Raw genomic sequence first — 19,731 nt, forward strand, 5'->3', positions numbered from 1 at the left:
GAGGGGGACCCTGGGGGCCCAGCCTGGGGGGAGGGGGTGGAATCCAGGTGTCCAGCCTGCAGGAGGAGACAAAGGGTCCATTGTCAGGCCTGGCCTGGGTTGGGGGTCAGGGTCGGCCAGCGACCTCCCACTTTCTTCCCTGGCTTCCTGGGGCTTCCTGGCTCAGGGACAGCTGTCTGGACTCACAATAGCTGTGCCGCCCTCCTGGAGCCGCAGCTGGGCTCATCCGTGTGGGGGCTGGCCCGGCCCCTTCCTCTGCCATTGTCTCCCAGGCAGGGGGCTTCCTGTTAGTCCCCCTCCAGCCAGAGACCCCATCTGACCCCCCACTTCAGCAAGGGCTAGTGTGGGTGCTGGGCATAGGTAGGCAGCACAAGAGGCTGGGAGGCAGGACCCTGAGGTCTCCTTGTCTCTCTCCCCACCGCAGCAAAGAGAAGGGGTGTACCCTAAGAGCTACAGCTGCTGTTCACTGAGCGTCCCCTCCTAGCTACACCCTTGCAATCTGTGCTCTCTTTTATGACCCTTGCCTGTGCTTGGCAAGGTGCCAGCCATTTCACAGCTGAGGAAACTGAGGCCCAGGGACATCACCTGCCCAAGACCCTATGGTCCCAGAGGGGGAGAGATGGGGCTTGCTGGGGTCCTCTGATCTGAGATGGGCATGCCCTGTGACTCCAAGTCCCTTCATGGTGCTGTGCCTCCGCTAGCCCGCCCCACGAACGGAAATCGCAGCACCTGCCTTCTAGGGCTGTGGGTAAGATCAGGGAGCTCAATCTCTGTAGTGTGCTTAGAAGGGGGCCTGGTGAGCAGTAGGTGCTGGATGAGCACTGCCTTCCACCAGGATGATTTGTTACTGCTGTAGCTACAATCATCAAAACATAGAATAGAATACAGTATAAATAGTATTATAGTAGTAGCAGTAATAATAGTAGTGATTGAATAATCCTGGCTCAGCCACTTCTTAGGTGAGGAGCCTCCTGCCAGTGGCCCAGCACTCCACGTGCCAGTTTCCCCTCGGACACATAGGGACCCATCATGTCCCTGCCTCCCTGCTGTGGCACAGAGGTCACAAGATTGTCTGGGGAGGTGGGGGTGGCGTTGCCAAATAGGTCGGCGGGGCTGGAACTTAAGGACAGAGAGAAGGAGAAGGAACAGTGTGCCACCCCAGCAAGGGCCAGATCAGGAAGCCTGAAGAGGGTTTCCTTCAGCAGGGGGGCAGCGACAGGGGTGTGTTGAGGGGGTGGGTACGAAGTATGGAGACTTATTGGGTGCAGGCTCTGTGCCACGGACTGCAGAGACGCGAATGGACCGGAGTGGAGGGGGTGTGGGCAGACAGTAAGCAAGGTAAGTAGGTAGAGTCCGTGATGGGAGGCGGCGAGAATACAGAGAATCGAGAACATTGGGAGGAGCTGGGGTGCTGAGGGTGGGGGGGGATTGTATGTGGACTCAAGGGGTGGGTCAGGAAACTGAACCAAAACATGAAGGGGAGGACTGAGGGAACCAGATGGTTATCGGAGGTAAGAATGTTCCAGGCAGAGGCAACAGCTTGTGCAAAAGCCCTGAGGTCAGACTGTGCCTGGTGTTTTCCACAAGGAAAGCGGCAGCCAAGTGAGCACGGAAAGAGCAAGAGGAGATGAGGGCACAGAGGTGACAGGGCAGAACACACAGGGTCTTATGGGCTGTGGGAGGACTGGGGGTTTTATCCATGAGCTGGGAGCCCTGGAGGGCTCTTGAGCTGGGGAGGGGTGTGACCTGACTCAGGTGTTCGCAGGTGTCCTCAGGGTCACTGTGAGAGGCACAGAGTGTGGGGGCAGGAGCCAGAACACCAAGGCTGGAGATGACAGCCCTAGACCAGCGTGGGGGGGCCAATGAAAAGGAGAGGTGGGGAGATTCTGGGTTATCTGAGGGCAGGGCCCCAGGGTGGTGATGCTAAGGTTATCTTTCTTTGTGCCTCTCCCCATCCTGGACCCAACATCTCTGAGCCTTTCCTCCTGTTACCCTGTTCCTTCCTCACCCGGAGGCCAGTGGGCAGGCATTTTAATCCCATTCACCAGACAGGAAAACAGTCCCAGGGAATTCAGACCTGCTCCAAGGGCCCAAGACACACACCAGGGAAGAAAAAGCCAAAGAATAGATGGTCACCAAGGGTGAGGATAGATGTGGGGACAATACCCAGGACGGCTCCTCCTACCTCCCCCAAGCTGGACCTCCCCAAGCCCCAGCTTCTCCAGCTACCCACTGTCTGACCTGCAGTCCTGAGGAAAGGGGATGTCCAGCCCTGAGGTTTCCAGATTCTGGGAAAAAAAAAAAAATTCAAAAATCCACTCCAGACCTGATCTGGCCACCCCACCTCCCAGCCTCCTCCTGGGTCCTCCTGCCCCCATGCCCGAACCCCTTGAGTCGCCAGCAAAACCCTTGCCATGCGCCACCCAGAACAAAGGGATGGGGATGGGAGGGAAAGGCAGGAAGGGGTTAATTCTGGCAGTGGCCGGGCTCCCTCCACTCATGACCCTTTTTTTCCATGACCGGCAATCTTTCCCCTTCGACCTATCATGTATTTCATATTTTCTTTAATTTTCTACACTCTGCGGCCCTGAAGCCGTTCATTTAAAGGAAACATTAGGGGCGCCCTCAGTCTCTCTCTGCCCACTTGTAATCTGTCTGTCAAATAAATAAGTAAAATCTTTTTAAAAAATTAAAAAATTTTAAAAAAAGGAAACTATATTGACATCCTAGTTGTAAAACCCTCTCTTTGCCCCAAGAGTTGGTAAATGGAAAAACAAATGATACTTGGGTCCAGGCTGGATACCACCACAGCTCAGCCCCAGGGCCCCAGAGGTGTTAAAAGACACATTAGCACCTCCTCGTAGAGACTTTCTTCTGGACCTTGAGCTGTGGGCAGGAACTGGAGGACTGGGTCCCCGCTCAGCTACTTGTTATCAGCGCCTTGACCTCCCGATCTGTAAAATCATAGCCCCACCTGCCTCGAGTTCGGCAGAATCAATGGGTTAAGATAGATGCATGGATAATTCTAGGAGAATCACGCCTGGCTCCAATTAAGTGTTGTATAAATAATAGTGTCTTTTAAAAAAAAATTATTTGATGGCTCAGGAGACAAGCCAGTCATGTGATTTATTAGAAAAGGAAACAACTCTCTCATTGATGAGGGAGCAGGAGGCTGCCTGAGGACAAAGCAAAAGCTGGCACCTCGCACCCCCTCTCCACCCGCTCCCCTCGGTAATATGTGTGACATTCCTCAGGCACCCCTGACCGCCATAAATGAGAAACAAATAGTTAACTTGCAGAGATCACAATCCTGCAAGACAGGAGTCTCCCAACTATCTTGAAGTTAAGGGCTTGCCAAAAGACAACATTGATCAAGCCGGGAGACCTCCCGGGCCCTGGCACCTTGTACGCCCTCTTTAGCATATGAAAACTCCGTTGAAACCTCCCTTTCCCTCACCTTCCCCCAACCTCAGGGTACATAACCTGCCATCCCTCACAACCCGGGGCAGCAGCTCTTCCTGCCCACGGGTCCTGTCCCCGTGCTTTAATAAACCACCATTTTGCACCAAAGATGTCTCAAGAATTCTTTCCTGGTCATCGGCTCCGGACCTCAGCCCACCGAACCTCACCTAGGTTCTAGAACTTCATCATCGTCACGTGATTCTCTGTTGCTGCCCAGGAGCCCCTTCGATGTTAAGTTTCCCACACCGGGGCAGGTTGGCCCAGAAAGGCCAGCGCCAGAAGCATGGTGGCCCATGGCCCCCCAGTTTCTCCTCTTGGTGCCCGCCTGGCCCCCGTGAGGGGCCCCTTCAAGGTACTCCCCTCCCTCCCATTTGGACTCTTGTCTCCGGACCTCAGTTTCCTCACCTGGAAAGCAGGGATGGGGGTTGCTGTTGGCTCAGAGGCCGGCCCTGGAGACTCAGGCAGGCATGCCAAGGCAGGGGACACAGGTTGCCCCCAACACGTGAGCCCCAAGCCATTTCTGACATAGCCTCCCCAACCTGAACACCCCTGCAAGAAGAGCCAGGCGGCGCCGCGGGCACGACTCCCACCCCGCCCCTGCCTGCACAGCCCCACTTTCCGCTGGGCTCTCGCCAGCCCAGGCTCACGGGGGCCAGAGTTTGTCAGTCGCTCACATGGTGGAATGGGAGGCAGAGGATTTGCGAGCAGAGCAGGTTGTTCCCACGTGAGGCTGTGTGTGTGTGTGTGTGTGTGTGTGTGTGTGTGTGTGAGCCCGTGCAACGCCTCTGGGTCTGTGTTTACTGCACTTTTCCTGTTGGCTTCCAGCTGCCCCGCCAGTTCCGGGGAGGGCCCTGGGCCAGCCTCTGTCCTCCCCCCCCCCTTCATAAAGTCCCAGCCAGCCAGCCTCGGGACACCGCGCAGCTGCCCAGCCTGGGGAGACTGGACAGCCCTGCCCATCCTCTGCCTCCCCAGCCGGCAGTTCAGACCATGGGAGGCCCCCGCCGCTGCAGCTTCCTTCTCCTCCTTCAAGGTGAGGATTTGGGGACCCTGCTTGGGAGGGACAAGGGGGCTCTGAAAGCACCCCTGGGTGCTCTGGCACTCCCTGCCCTGCGGAGAAATGGAAGGTGTGGCTGGCGGCTCTGGGGCCCCTGCAGGGGAGGAAGCCACATGGCCAGGCGGGCACATGGAGAGAAGGGCTGGCAGAGCGGGGGAACCCCCAGCCTGGGCAAAAACCCCCAATGTGCTCTAGGAGCCCCCATGCCCACTCATATCTCTGGGCTCTGCCCAGAAACACTTTGAGGGCTGCCCCCCTAAGAAGGTGAACTGTGGCATGGGGGAAGGAGAGGAGTCTGGGACCCTGTAGGGAACTGTTTTTAACATAGGGCATGGGGGATGCTGAGGAGCTAGGAGACAGGACCGCTTCACTGGGTGGGGGGGGGGTACTCCCAACATGTCCCCCATTGTCTCAGTGACAGGGGCAGCCGCAGAGAACCCCACACTTCCTCCCCCAGACCCAGCCAGGACTCCACTGTGGGTTGAAAGAATTTTGCCTGCTGTGGGTTTGAACTTGATTTTTTACCGCGACTTCCCCCCACCCCACCCCTCCTCCCTACGCGCCCCACCCAGGGTGTCTCTAACGGTTATGGTTATCAGGACAGCTTGTTGCCTGAGCAACCAGGCAACAAAGAGAGTGGAGAAATGACATTTGGGGTGCCACAACCAGAGCTTCCCTGGGCCACAGGGACGGGGGTTCCCTGTGGTGGCCCAGGGTGCCAAGTGTGAGCAGAGCCCCACCCGCAAGCTCCACCCTGGCTTTCCTCGGGAGCAAGGGCAGGAGTCGAAGTGGGACACAACTCATGGAGGGCCGTGTGTCTCTGGAGCCAAGTCATGGAGCCCCTGAAATCAGTAAAATGGGGAGGGGGGGAACCTGGTCTTCACTTTATAGGGTTAAGTGTTGAGTGAGTTGGACACAAACTATTCCTGGTTCACAGTAAGAATTGAGGAAACAGTATTTTATTTTTTATCTTAATTTGTCTTATTGCCTTCTGGGCTGGACACTGGTGGGTCTGGGGTCTGGGCTAGGGGACCCTTAGCAGGAGGAGCAAGAGGAGGGTGACGCCCCCCCCCCCCACACACACCGCCAGGGTCCCTAAGCCAGAATCGATTGCTCAGGGCTCCACAGGCAATGCAAACCAGATGCGACTCGGAGAGGATGACCAGCAGCTCCTCTCCCAGCTCCTGTTTGGGTGACTTCCAGGGCCCCAGATGGAGAAGGCCTGGCCCAGCAGCCTTGGTTGAAGGGGGAGTGGCGGGGAGGAGATCCCAGCCCGGCCCCAGTGGAGAGGACAGGGCACAAAAGAATCCCCCCAAACACCAGGGTCTGGGGAACTTGAACTCCATTCTGCTTTCCTCAGTGCCCCTTTCCTCACCAGGCTCTTCTGGGCTCCAACCCTCAGTTTGTCCATCCGTAGAGTGGACATGACCAGAGCCCCTGCCTCCTAGGGCGGGTCTGAGCAGGACGGTTGCTATTTGGGCTTTTGGGAGCTGGGGACACATCAGTCCGGTTCCCACCCTGCCAGAGAAGGTCCTTTTGTGGTCTGTCCCACAAAGAGGAAGTGGATCTCGGCTAAGGGACGAGTCAAGCCCTGTGGCCAGAGAGGAGGAAGAAAGGGATCCTCATTCAAGGGAAGGGAAGGGCATTCCAACCTCAGTTTACCTTGGCTGGGAGGACCTGTGGGAGGGGGATCTCTGGACCCCCACTGGCCTGAGTGGTATCCGATTTAGACACAGGAACTAAATGTTTGGGGTACCCTCAAGTCTGTATCCCCCATAGGCCCTCAAGCTGTGCTCCCAATAGCCAAGCCCAGAATTCCCCTGGGAGCCCCATCCAGGGGCAATAGAGTGTGAGTCATCCCTTCCCCTTGGCCCAGGAAGTGACTCATGCCCTCCTGCCCTCCCTCCCGGCCCCCAACCTTCCACCCACCACCCTGCTTTGGGTCTCCCCGGATAAGAGGGGTGTCCATAGCTTCGCCAGCCTTCCCAGATTGGCAGAGACTGGACACATCCCCGAGCCCTTCCCACGCCCCCACCTGCTGCTTAGGCACTCTCCTCCCCCCGCCGGCTCCCTCTTCCCATTCACCCCCCTCCTTCTAATTGTGTCTCTGTTTCCCGATCTTGCTCTCGATCTATCTCTAAATCTCTTTGTCCAGTCTCTGCCATCTTGCTCTCTGTCTTTCCATGAGTGTCCTGCTTCTCCGCCCATGTCTAGCACTGCCTTAACGTCTGTCTGTTTCTCTCCCTCACACCTCTCTGCTCCCTCCCTCCGCTTTCTCCTCTCTCTGGTGTCTCTGGCTCCTTTTCTCTCTCTCTGTTCCTCTCTTTCCCTCTCCTTATTTTCTCTCCATCACTATCTCCGAGCCTCTTTCACTGGTGAACAAGGAGCTTCCTGTCCCTAGAGCCCCTGCTGACTTGAGGAGGACCCCCAAACACATGCCTGGGGTGCAGGGTGCCCCTGAGCAGCAAGGACGGCAGGAGAAGAGCACCCCCACCCCGGTGTGAGCCCACAGTGTCTTCCTGTGTGCGGGGAGCCGGGGGTGAACTGTCACCACTGCATCTCAAGCCAGTTGTTGGGATGACAGATGTCGTGGGTGTGGTACGTGTGCACCTGTGTCCCCGAGCCAGGGTCCAGGGGGCCAGCGCACCTTAGATTCCGGGGCATCCGAGAGAGCACTTGCTCCAACCCCTTCACCTTCATGTAAAGCAACGATGATATAAACACTTGGACGTACCAGGCAGCATTCACGTGCTTAGATCTCACACACCGCGAGGAAGGGTGGTCCGTCATCATTCCCATTCAACGGATGGGAAAACTGAGACACTGGGAAGTGAGATCACCTGGCCTAGGTCTGGGATTTGAACCAGGGCTGCCCATCTCCCATCTGTTTACTCAACTGTTGTCACAGGTCGGCAGGAGCCAAGACCCCCATCGGGCTTGGGCCCCTTCCTCACCCTCCGTCTGAAACCCATCCCCAGGCGATGGTGGCAGACAGGTGGCTGTAAGCGCGGGTGTCCAGGGAGGGCTGCTCGCCCTCTCATTAGTGACGGACAGAGCCCCAGTCTGGGAGGGCTCGGCAACCCTCTTCCCTCAGATGTGTCCACCTCAGTTCTCCATCAGTCCTTCCCTGCTCTGGGCACCCCCCAACACACACCCTCTCTCTCTCTTCCAGTGCTGGGTATCTTCCTGATTCTGTTGGAAGCTGGGTCCCAGAAAACCAGTGGTGAGTCTGCTGAGAGCAAAGTAGTCCACAGCCAGAGCCTGGGGGAGGGTCCCTGCACCCCCACAGCCAAGGCAGGAGGGACGCCTGCTACAGGGGGAGGCCGGGCTGCCCTTCCCAGCAACCCCTCCTTTGGAGATGGCCCTGCCCTCCTCCGGAGCACCTGACTCAGACCTCACCTTCTGACACTGGTAATCTTCCCCACAGACTGTGCTCGCTGGTGCCCTCCGAATTCCACGTGTGTCAATGCCACCGCCTGTCGTTGTTCCCCGGGATTCAGTTCTTCTTCCGGGGTGATCTTCACCAGCCTCTTGGAGAGCTGTGATGGTACAGGGGCTTGGGGTGGTGGAGGGGCACGGAGACGGTGGGGCATAGCCCAGTGCCTGTGAGGGATGTCAGTGGTGGCTGGGTTCTCAGCCTTTGGTCTTGGGATTGTCCTCAAGGGCAGAGAAATAGAAAGGACAAGATAGAAAGGTGGAAAATAAGTAAATAAACATGGCTTCTTGGAGAGAGTGGAGGTCTGGAGTCTGGTTTCACTTAGCCCTTCCAGGATGGGGGAGGAAGATGCAGAGCTGCCACCCACGCCCCACCCCCATCTCTGCACTCCCTACTGAACAAACTCAAATCCAGGATGCCAGCCAGAGGACAGAGAAGAGAGCTAAGTGGGCTTCAGGAATGTCTTGCTCCAGCTGCAGCCCAGCCTCTGCAGCATAGCTTAAGCATCTAATCTTCCCAAAAGACACTGATTAAGTATCAGCCCCCATGCTGGGGAGTCAGGTGATGGATAGGGATCTCTTCCTGAAGGAACTCATGTCTTTGGGAGGTGACCCTTTGCCCCATTGTGTTCCAGACATTAATGAGTGTGGACCACTCTCGGCAGTGTCCTGTGGAAAATTTGCAGACTGCCAAAACACAGAGGGGAGCTACTACTGCACATGCATTCCAGGATATGAGCTTGCTTCTGGGGCAAGAATGTTCAAAAATGAGAGTGAGAACATGTGTCAAGGTAAGAACTGCCCCACATCTTCCATCACCCTGTCCATGAGGTTGGAGTTCACCAGAGCCATTCCTGAATCATCCCCAGGGGCAGGGCCCAGGCGAGAGGGTACAGCACCCATGTCTGCATGCCTGTGCCTGAGCCGCCAGCACAGAGAGGCAGGGCAATGTGAAGGCCAAGAGCCCAAATCCCTGCTTTTCTACTTGATAGCAGTGCATCTGAGACACCGGCCAGGACACTTACTCAGAAGTCACTGTTAATGTATAAGATGTGATAATATTATTGAGATTTTGTGTTTGTTTTTTTTTTTTTTTTTAAAGAGTCCCTATTTTTTACAGATAGAAAAGTAGCTTTGCCTTTTGTTAACTGTGTGACTTTGGACAAGTTCTTTTGCCTCTCTGTGCCTCAGTTTACCCATCTGACGATGGTGCTTACCTCACAGAATTGCTGGGAAGATAGAGGCAGCAAAGCACAGAATCGTGGCTGTCTGATTTTGAATGACCCTCAGTATGATCTAATGTACCCCCTCCAGGATGGGCACCCCTGAGGTCCACCCCAGGGTGGGCACGGAGAGCAGCTGCTCCTATTCACCCCACACCATAGTCACATCTCTTGCTGTGGTCTTGTCCAGTGATGCCATGGTTCGGGCCCAGGAGAAGCCCGGCCTCCACGCATCACCAGGCTTTGTCCCCCTTCCAGGGAGAAGAGCAGGCGGGGGAAGGGGCTTTGGGTATCCGCAGGGGGCAGAGAGGGCCAGCAGTGGGTGGGTGGGGGCAGCCACTCACCCAGAGAGAGGGGTTAGTGCAGAATAGAGAGAGAGAGAGAGCAGAGGCGGCGAGCAGGCGTGAGAGGTGAGAACGAGGTGCACCTGAGGGTCCAAAGGACTCTGGTGTGGGTCCATAGGCCTACCCTGCTATGGAGAAAAGAGCCCACAGCCTGTTCCCTAGCCCCATCCAGACCTGCATGCAGACGGAAGGCTGCAGAGCCTCACTGGTGGGGGTGAAGGGAGGACCCACACTTTTGTGGAGCCCAGGGGGAAGCCTCCGTCCACAGCACTGCTGGTCCCTAGGGGCTTCTGGGTGAACGTTGTGCCCCAAACATGTGGCCTGGCCAGAGGACAGAGCCTTCACATGAAATGGGAAAAGGTCCATCATCTCCAGGTGAACACAGCATTTTTGGGGAATGGAAAGTGGACTGGGTTTCAACTCCCACAGGCCTCCTGGGCCTGACACTTTTGTGCACTGAACAACCTGCACAACTGTACATGGCGATCACAGATCCCACTCAGTGTGCCTGGATGGGGATGCCGCCTACCAACTGTTGTGAGCCCCCAGCACAAATGGGGGCTGTGGTTACTGAGAGGCTGCATTGCTGTATTAGAACAGACCAGGGCTGAGAGAAGGGGATTCTGTCAGGTGGGTAGGCAGGGACAGGGACGAACAAGAGACGGGAGAGGGACCACTGTGGACCTCAAGCTGGGCGACAGTGAGAGAACAGTCTGCTGGCTTGGCCCAGGGCCTGCTGCCTGAAGACGGAGCTCTGCCACGGACTCAGACTTTGCCGCAGCTGAGGACACATGTAGCCGTGTCGTGGCCATCAGATCTGCTGCTGGCAGGAGACCCAGGCCCCTCTGTGGGCCCCTTGCTCCACTTTCCCCAGGCATCAGAGGATGTCCTGGGTACCTGCCTGGTGTGCCAAACCTCTCTGAGTCCCAAGGCTCAGAACTCTCCCCAGAGGGTCACTTTAGGATGTCTAGACTGTCCCCCTACATCCTGGGCATCTTATTTGCATGAAACGAGAGGCGAGTGGCATTCAAGACACTTTGCAGGAGGTGGGCTCAGGCGTAGTATCCGTCCTCTTCGCCACCATCAGTAACTGCCTGGGTGAGACCTGCCCCCACTGAAGCCCACATGGACCTACCCAGACCAGGAGCCCCTTCAGACCCTTGGCCACCATGGACCCAGGTACCTCATCAGGAAAGGCGGGAAGATGGAGATTTGCCAGGAGGCACACAGCCTCTCGCCCACCTGCACAGCAGGCCAGCATCCCACCTGGAGAAGGCTCCTCCTGATGCCCGGCCCCTGGCTTCTCAGCCACCCGGCCTGCCTCTTTTTCCCTGCGCCGGGCTCTGTCCCGATCCTTCTCAGGAGCTTTGGTTCAGTCTGGATGACCAGGACCCGGAGGATGTTGTGCCTGGGGTGGACCAGGTGACACACAACCCCCCCCCCCCCCGCCCCACATACACACATGCACACACACTCGGACAGTCAGGTGAACCAAGAAGCTCCTGTGTGGACCAGGTGACCAGAGAGGCCATCATCCAGGACCACTACCCCAGGTGTGACCCTCTCCTGAGGAGGTCAACCCAGGTCCCCCAGGAGCACCGGATCCCTCAGGGACAGAAGACGGAGCCTAGTCATTGGAGTCCAGTGTCCGCATCCCTGCATCCTGGTGGGAGGCCAAGGGCCAAGAAGACAGGAACGTTTGCCACCTCTCACCCCCAGCACCTGCTCCCTCTCTGGCCACCACCCTCACCTACTGCTGGCCTTGCTCAGGTGGTGCGGGTTCTCATCACTTCCTGCCAGTCCAGGGGATGCCTTCCCAGGAATCAGAGAAACGCATCTTCACTGGCCCAAGGCTGCCTGACTGGACATCAGTGACACAGTCCACCCCAGCCTGGCGCCCCCTGTCCCGGCAGGCTCTGGCCTGTCTGGCACCATCCTCACTTTCCCTGCCTTGCCCAAAAGCCTCGTCCTTGGAGGGCCTGGCTCTGGGGTGGGTCTTGTCCATCTCCGTGGAGCTGGAATCTCAGAGTGAGCGTGGATGGGAGCACCCTCTGAGGGTCACCAGGACTCCAAGCGAGAACTCAGCCAGTGAGTGGCCATCCTGGGGGAGTTAGGACAAAGGCCATCGCTGGGAGCTATGACAGGTCCCAGTCGGGTTGCAGCATTTCCTCTGTACACGGTTCCTAGGAAGAACCACCCTGGACTTATCCAAGTCCTCAGGCTGGGACACAGGTGGTTACAGGACCCTGTCCCAGCTAGGAGCTGCCCAGAGAGGAGGGAGCCAGAGCTGGCAGACGGGGCGGACTTGGACCACTTCTGGCTACATCTGGAAACAAAACATCTGGGCACCATGCTCACCCATAGCACGCCTCCATGTGAATTAGAAAAGGCATCCACTCACTGAGGAGGAGAGAGCAGAGGCTTCCAGATGCTTCTATCCAAGGAAACAGCTGCAGGCACCCATCACCCTCTCCTTCCCCCTGCAGATGTGGACGAATGTCAGCAGAAACCCCGAATCTGTAAAAGCCCGAGCATCTGCACCAACACCCAAGGCAGCTACACCTGCGAATGCCCGCCCGGCTTGCAGCTCAAACCGGGCGACCCAAATCTGTGCACAGGTAGAGGCCCTGGCAGACACTGTGAGGCTGCGCTGGAGCTGGGGAGGGGCCAAGGTGGATCCCACAGCCCCAGGAGGAGGGAGAAGGCTCTCAGGTTCCCAAAACACCAGGGGTTTGCTCTGCCCAAGGAGTCACCTCCCAGGAAGTTCCCACCACAGAGCAGGAAGGCTGCAGGGCCTTCTGGGCCTGGGGTTCCCTTGTGGAGCCCCCGGCCTCTGTGTACACTTCCCGGCCTCATCCCTCGTCCTCTGTCACATGGGAGCAGAGGGAGTTATCACCTCCAGTTTCCAGAAAGGGAACCTGAGCCAGAACTGGGGAGGGAGCAGGCAAGAGAACTTGGAAAGTTCAGGCCCCATGAGGCAGTCTCCCTTCTGGTTTCAGTCTATAAACCGAGGACCAGGGTCCCTGCCATGCCTGTCTTGCAGGGAAGCCATTGTAAGGTCCACTGAAGTTGAAGGTCACCAGGTGGTAGCAAGTACAATAATGGTAGGGTCCTTGGTGCCAGGCAGTGAGAACGGGTGCAGTGAGTGGAGGGGACACTGACCCTCTGGCTTTGTCCTCAGATGTGAATGAATGCACATCGGGGCAGAACCCATGCCACAACTCCACCCACTGCCTCAACAACATTGGTGGCTACAAGTGCCGCTGCCGCCCTGGCTGGAAGCCCATTCCTGGGTCCCCCAATGGCCCAAACAACACCGTCTGTGAAGGTACAGAGCTCAGACGCCACTTCCTGGAGACCCACACTCAGAACATCTGATCCCATATTCAGAGGCACCTAAAGGAACCCTGGGTGCTCTGCTGTGCCAGGCATTAATTCTGCGGGGGGGGGGGGGGGGGCGGGGAGGGGCAGTTCTGGGGAAGGAGCTGGGGTGCCCAGGAGCAGGCTCCTTGGAGTCCCCAGGCAGCAGCTAATTACCACCTGGGACAAAGGTATTTCTATATTCACAACCTGCACATCTGTACATGGCTTCTCAACCATCTGGCCTGCCTGTTTCCCTGCACAGGGCTCTGTCCTGACCCTCCCTGGTGGGCTCTCATGTCAGGCTCCTCACACTCCCCATGACCCCTGCATCACTAGGATGTGGGGTCAGCAGGTGATATCACCTCCAGCCAAGGGTGGGGTGGATACTAACACAGGGAAGAGGGGGCAGGACACAGAGGGGAAAGGCGTCCTGACTCTGAACTTTGTGTCCCCAGATGTGGACGAGTGCAGCTCCGAGAAGCCTATGTGCCATGAGTCCACCATCTGCATCAACACCGTGGGCTCGTACAAGTGCCGCTGCCGCCGGGGCTGGGAGCTCAAACCCGGATTCCAGAATAAGCAGCGCAACACCACCTGTGAAGGTACCTGGTCTGACCTGACCCCAGACCCCGCCCCCTCCACACACAGACACTCTCATGCCTAATGAACTGCTGCTCTATCCCCTGCAGAGATGTCCTTCCCCATCTGGACCCCACCCCCTGGAAAAAAGACCCAGGTGAGTGGCCCCAGCAGGGACCAGGAGGCAGAAATCCCTCCTCAAAGTCGGCCGATCCACCCTCTTTCCCCAAGCTCCCCCACCCACAAATGAGGCTCTCTGACCCCTCCCCATGTCCCCTCCCCACAGAGCATGTCCCACTTCTTTGAAAAAGTCCAACATCTGCGCAGAACCTTCAAGCCAGACTTGGCTCCGGACACCATGAAGGTAAGAGCACGAGCTCAGGGGGACCCCTGGACAGCATGGGGGGTGGCTGAGGGATGCTTCCATGGGGGTGGAGACAGCCCAAGCAGGGGTTACACAGATACAGACACATATACACACCCCAAAACGTGTACACACACACACACACAGAAGGAACACGATGCCCAAAAATGGAGCAGTTAGGAATTTCACCTCTAAGGTTAGACCACAAAGGTTCAAATCCTCCCCATCCCTCCCACCCTACCCCCCCCCCCATTGCCACCTTCTGCTATGTGACCTGAGGCAAGTGACTCCCCCTCTCTGGGCCTACTCTATAGAGTCAATTTGAAGGTTTCATGGGAACTAATAGAAGTGAAGTTCAAAGAAAGGTCAGGGCCTGGCACGCGCTAAGAATTCTGTGAAAGCTTTCACTTCTGTGCTAAGCCTGGTGGAAACGGGTGAGGCCCTGTGTCCTTTTAAATTTTCCAGTAGCTACTTTAAAATAAACAAGCAAAAATACACAAGTGAAATTAGCGGGAAGACCGCATTTGATCCAGTGGATTCAAAATATGACCACTGCAACGTGGAACTGTATTCCGGGGTGCTCGAGAGCACCTGTGGCTCCTGGGCAACTCTTCCGGGCAGTGCAGACCTAGACCAGAGCCTGGCAGGAAGCCCGCGCCTGGGACAAGTCAGGCACCACTGTTCCCGTCCATGCATACAAGCCTCTAGTCAACCCCCTCCCTTGTCTTCTGACCACTGCACCATCTCAGTGATTCCGCTGTCACCCCACTGTCCCCCAGGCCACCCCAGCTGGTTCTGCAGTGTACCCCTTGGTGGAGGTGGCTGGTGAGGTCAGGGCCCTTTGGCAGCCCCTGCGGGACAGTAACCCACCAGCTGTCACCCATCATTCCCAGGATCTCATCCAGTTAGTGGATACGATGCTGGAGACTCCCAGAGATCTGGAGACCCTGTCCCTGACTGAGAGGCACTCCATGGCCACCAACTACCTCTTGGGCCTCGAAACAGTCCTGAGAATGCTGGCCAAGGCCATGCCGGGAGCTTCCTTCACCTATGCTTCCCCTTCAGACACAGGTGAGATTTCGCCCTGCCCCGCCCTAGCCGGGGACCCCATCCCACACCCAGAGCCCCCAGTCACTACCCCTCTCTCCTCAGAGCTATCCCTGATGATCCAGGAGCACGGGGATGGGGATGGAAACATCACCATCGGTCAGAGCCATGCACGGATGCTGCTGAACTGGGATGTGGCGGCTGAAGCCAGGGATTCGGGTACCGGCGGGGAATCCGAGGGGATGCCCGCAGGAGGGGAGGTTCTGAATATCAACAACTGGAAATGGAGTTATTGCTAGGGCCCCCAGGGGCATCATGGTGGGTTGGAGAGCCTGAATCAGAGGTCTTAAGAGACAGGATCGGGAATGGGAGGAGGGAAGGCAGGAGAAGGTAGCCAGCCTGTGTACCCCCCAGGCCCCACCGTGATGGGCATCCTCTCCAGCTGGAACATGCGGAACTTGCTGACCAACGCCTCCCTGAAGCTGGAGACTGAGAAGAAAGCTGAGCTGAGCAAGATCCACCAAAGTACAGTCCACGGCGCCCAGGCTGAGATCGTGTCAGCAGTCAACTTGGTCTTTCTGAGCAACACAAACACGGAGAAACTTGACTCCCCTGTCACCTTTGCCTTCTCCCACACAGTGAGTCCTCAGGTGGGGAGGAATCAGCCCTACTGCTCACCTCTTAACCAAGGTCCCAGCAGTTCCTATGCAGCCTTCATTCCCCCACTCTGCTCCTTCCTCACACAGACCTCAGGGCTTTGGCCGCCTTGCTGTACCCTGTCTGGAACACAGTTTTCTCCCACCTGGCTCAGTCCTTTACCTGGTTCCAGTCTTTGGAACTCCTCTTTTAGGCCTTCCCTGATCTCCTTATTTAAAATTACAATTAGTAGTTATGCCCCGCCTCCCCCGTGCTGTTTCCTTCTTATTTCCATTGCACCTCACCCCTTCTAACATGCTATCTAGTTGACTTGTTAGATTTATTATTTAGATCTGTCTCCCCCACTAGCATGCCAACCCCAAAAGGGCAGGGATTTGTGTCTTTCCCGTTCATTGTGTGCCATGCCGGGGGACACAGCAAAGTAGGTGCTCAGTAAATACTTATCAAAGGAAAAGTAGCCCTCCTTGGGCTCAAGCCAAGCCCAGGACCCAAGAATGGGCCCCAGGCTAACCTTTCCAATCGTTCCCACCTGCCCACAGCAGGAGGAGACACGTAGGCCACGGCAGGAGCTGATCTGTGCATTCTGGAAGAGTGACAACAGGAGCGGGCACTGGGCCACCACAGGCTGCCGAACTCTGGGCACCAGGAATGGCAGCACCACCTGCCAGTGCAACCACCTGAGCAGCTTTGCCATCCTCATGGCCCACTATGACATAGAGGTGAGCAGCCAGGGGCCACCCTCAACAGCCCACAGCTGGCCAGGCTGGCCTAGGTTAATATAGGCAGCTGGTTCTTTTTTTTTTTTAAGATCTTATTTATTTGATGGAGAAAAAGACAGCGAGGGAAGGAACACAAGCAGGGGGAGTGGGAGAGGGAGAAGCAGGCCTCCGGCTGAGTAGGGAACCAGATGCCAGGTTCCATCCCACAACCTGGGATCATGACGCGAAGGCAGCTGGTTCTTGATGATATAGCCCAACTGGCCCTATATGGTCACACAGGCCGGGAGCCCCACCTCATGGCCCCCAGCCCCTTCCCTGCACCACCCCACCCCACCCCCCGCAGACCTCCCCATGGTTCAGCAACTAAACGGTGTAGCCTGGCACTGCAGACCCTGCTCTGGCTGGCACCCCTTCTGACTGTCCATTTCAAATTGTTTTCAGTTGTAAAATATTACTAAACGCTCCTAAGCGAGCACAGCTTTCTGTTTGTGGCCTCAGAGATCCACAGGCAAACTGGTCCACATGTTTAATTGGAATGGGCCAGGCAGAGTAGGGGAGGCTGTGGTTGAGGCCAAAGGTCCAGGAAGGACAAAAAGGTGGGTTTCAGTGAGTTAACAATATGGCAGGTGGGGAAGGAGTAAAATTTGAGATGAGGGAGAGGAAGTTCAGAAAGATGGGACAATCAGTATTAGAAAAGAAGGATGTGGGGCACCTGGGTGGCTCAGTGGGTTAAGCCGCTGCCTTCGGCTCGGGTTATGATCTCAGGGTCCTGGGGTCGAGTCCCGCATCGGGCTCTCTGCTCAGCGGGGAGCCTGCTTCCCCTCTCTCTCTCTGTCTGCCTCTCCGTCTACTTGTGATTTCTCTCTATCAAATAAATAAAATCTTTAAAAAAAAAAAAAAAAAAAAAAAGAATGTGAAAAAAAAAAAAAAAGAAAAGAAGGATGTGGCCTTGGAGCTTCCCTGGGGACCTTCTCAGAAGTCTGGGTGTTTAGTGGGGAGACCCACCAGGAACCGGGGACCCCTGCTTCCTCCATGGTTGTTGGGGGGAGGGGATGTGATATTTAGGATGAGAGACACAGAGCAAGCTTGCTCAGGTGTTGAGGGCAGAGGATGCGGGGCTTAGGTGAGCAGCTTGATCAGAGACCTGCAAGGCAGGCCCCAGATGGGTCTCGGTGGTGGGGCCCATGAGGACAGGAAGTCCTCGGGACGCTGAGCCCCGCGCACCCCACCCTGCATCTAGGACCCGAAGTTGGCCTTGATCACCAAGGTGGGGCTGGCGGTGTCACTAGTCTGCCTGCTGTTGTGCATTCTCACCTTCCTGCTGGTGCGGCCCATCCAGGGCTCGCGCACCACCGTGCACCTGCACCTCTGCATCTGCCTCTTTGTGGGCTCCGCCATCTTCCTGGCGGGCATCGAGAACCAGGAAGGAAGCATCCAAAAGGTAAGGTCCGGCGCGGTGGAGGGTCGCCCCCTCACCAGACCGCTGGGTCGGCGAGGCCCGGAACAGGGAGAGCTCCGCCCACTCCCGGGGCTTGGTGAGGATCACAAGCCCGGGAGGCACGCGGCTAGGCCGTAGCGCGCGGTGTGCGCCCGCCCCCCACTCGTCGCCGAGCCCCTCACCCCGCGGCACCGCCCACCTGAGGGAGGGTTCTTCGAGGGCGGACCCAGCCGGCCCCGCCCGCACTGACGTCGCCCCGCCTCCGCCCCGCAGGTGGGGCTGCGCTGCCGCCTGGTGGCGGGACTGCTGCATTACTTCTTCCTGGCCGCTTTCTGCTGGATGAGCCTCGAGGGAGTAGAGCTCTACTTCCTGGTGGTGCGGGTGTTCCAGGGCCAGGGACTGAGCAAGTGGCAGCTCTGCCTGATCGGCTACGGGGTGCCCCTGCTCATCGTGGGTGTCTCCGCGGCCGTCAAAAGTGATGGCTATGGCCGCAACGACTAGTGAGTGCAGGCCAGTGGTTGGGAGGGAGGGCACAGTCTGGGCCACAGTGCCCTGCGCGCTCCGTGGCTCTGACAGCACCCTCCCCTCTCACCCAGTTGCTGGTTGAACCCTGAAGGTGGCTTCCTCTGGAGTTTCGTGGGACCCGTGACCCTCATCGTTCTGGTAAGTGCCCCCACCTCCACAGCCTGAGGCACGTGGCTCCACAAGGAGCCGTAGAAGACCTGTTCTCTCCCTGCAGTTCCAAGGACTCCCCCTAATGTAAATTCTGTGCTGCCCACCCAGTGCAATGCTGTGATCTTCGTGACTACTATCTGGAAGCTCACACAGAAGTTTTCTGAGATCAACCCAGACCTGAAGAAACTAAAAAAGGCCCGGTGAGAGCTGGGGCCAGGAGGGGGCTGGCAGGGAGAGGAGGGTGTGGGGGGGGGGGCTTCCCCACTGACAGCCTGTTCCCCTGCAGGGTGCTGACCATCACAGCTATGGCTCAGCTATTTGTGCTGGGCTGCACCTGGGTCTTCGGCTTATTCCTCTTCAACCCGCAGAGCTGGCCACTGAGCTACACCTTCACCATCCTCAACTGCCTGCAAGGCCTCTTCCTCTTTGTGCTCCACTGCCTACTCAACAAGAAGGTGGGCTGCAGCCGCTATGGGTGGGGTGAGTGGGACCCCCAGTCCTGGGGCCTGCCCCTTCCCTAACCTGGTACTCTGGGCCCCACAGGTAAGGGAGGAGTATAGAAGGTGGGCCGGCAGGGTCACAGGGAACAAGTACTCGGAGTTCACCACATCCACGACTGGCACCAGCCACAATCAGACCCAGGTAAGGGCTGAGCCCGGGGTCGGGGTGCTGGGCTAGAGCGCCCCCAAGCCAGGCTCCCTTCTCATGGTGCCCCTTTCTCACCAGGCCCACAAGCCCTCCGAGTCCGGTATGTGACAGCGCAAGTCTGGCCAGGCCAGTGGCTCCTGTGGCCTCAGCAGCTTTTGCACGTGCCAAAGACTGTCCCCTCCTCCCTCACCACTCTGCTCCCTCTGCCCTCCTGCCTTGGCTGCCACGTGCATGCTAGAAAGCAGGGGGGCAGCAGCTATAATCTGGCACTGACCCCAGGACACCCAGCCAGGTGAGAAAGGATCTGCCAGGCCTGCTTCTGGCTGCCTCTCTGCTCCAGCCCAGCCAGGACCCAACGTGAGGGCAGAAGCTGGCCGAGGGCTGCAGGCTCCTTCCCCGCCACACAAGGCCCGGACATACAGGACTCCTGTGACGGGCCTGGCCTTTCCCCTCATCTGTCCTTGCCACAGAGCAAAAGGCCAAGGTGCTGGGGCTCATGCTGCCCCTTAAGCTAAGACTGAGGCCAGGGGTGGGAGAAGGGCAGGGCCCCTCCTAGCCCCAGTGCCTGACGCTCACGGTACAGAGGCCCATCTGCCCCTGGAGGCAGAAGGCTCGCATTGTTGTGAAGGTTGTGGATATTGTATTGTTTTTGTTTTTTTAATCTGTATAAACCTTTCAATGTTGACACTTAAAAATTAAAGATCACACTGATACCGAAGCTGG

The 19,731-nt window shown here is 57.4% G+C and overlaps 1 protein-coding gene across 3 annotated transcripts; it reads left to right on the plus strand.

The window, feature by feature from the left end:
* The first annotated feature begins 1,240 nt into the window (after positions 1-1,240).
* ADGRE5 (adhesion G protein-coupled receptor E5) lies at positions 1,241-19,726 on the plus strand. Of its 3 annotated transcripts, none has more exons than XM_059389221.1 (21): positions 1,241-1,338; positions 4,288-4,492; positions 7,689-7,739; positions 7,944-8,063; positions 8,587-8,742; positions 12,005-12,136; positions 12,700-12,846; positions 13,337-13,483; positions 13,571-13,617; positions 13,747-13,824; positions 14,718-14,895; positions 14,977-15,090; positions 15,286-15,509; positions 16,068-16,247; positions 17,488-17,688; positions 17,959-18,185; positions 18,282-18,348; positions 18,469-18,560; positions 18,647-18,815; positions 18,904-19,002; positions 19,087-19,726. In XM_059389221.1, exons 2-21 carry the CDS (start codon positions 4,450-4,452, stop codon positions 19,114-19,116), a joined length of 2,502 nt encoding a protein of 833 aa, XP_059245204.1. In that variant the 5' UTR covers positions 1,241-1,338; positions 4,288-4,449; the 3' UTR covers positions 19,117-19,726. The 3 variants fall into 3 exon arrangements, with proteins under 3 accessions (XP_059245204.1, XP_059245202.1, XP_059245203.1); XM_059389219.1 differs by lacking the exon at positions 1,241-1,338 and adding an exon at positions 4,122-4,175; XM_059389220.1 differs by lacking the exons at positions 1,241-1,338; positions 12,005-12,136 and adding an exon at positions 4,122-4,175.
* The last annotated feature ends 5 nt before the right edge of the window (positions 19,727-19,731 follow it).

This window comes from Mustela nigripes, chromosome 2 (genome assembly GCF_022355385.1).
Source record: "Mustela nigripes isolate SB6536 chromosome 2, MUSNIG.SB6536, whole genome shotgun sequence".
Lineage (NCBI taxonomy): Eukaryota > Metazoa > Chordata > Mammalia > Carnivora > Mustelidae > Mustela > Mustela nigripes.

What these genes read in the sequence shown, in the direction of transcription:
- ADGRE5 (XM_059389219.1), top strand. Translation starts at nt 4,137, where the DNA reads ATGGTGGAATGGGAGGCAGAGGATTTGCGAGCAGAGCAG. An exon ending in CCTTTGCCTTCTCCCACACA is followed by an intron (nt 15,510 to 16,067) that starts GTGAGTCCTCAG and finishes ACCTGCCCACAG; the next exon opens with CAGGAGGAGACACGTAGGCC. An exon ending in ACTGCCTACTCAACAAGAAG is followed by an intron (nt 18,816 to 18,903) that starts GTGGGCTGCAGC and finishes TGGGCCCCACAG; the next exon opens with GTAAGGGAGGAGTATAGAAG.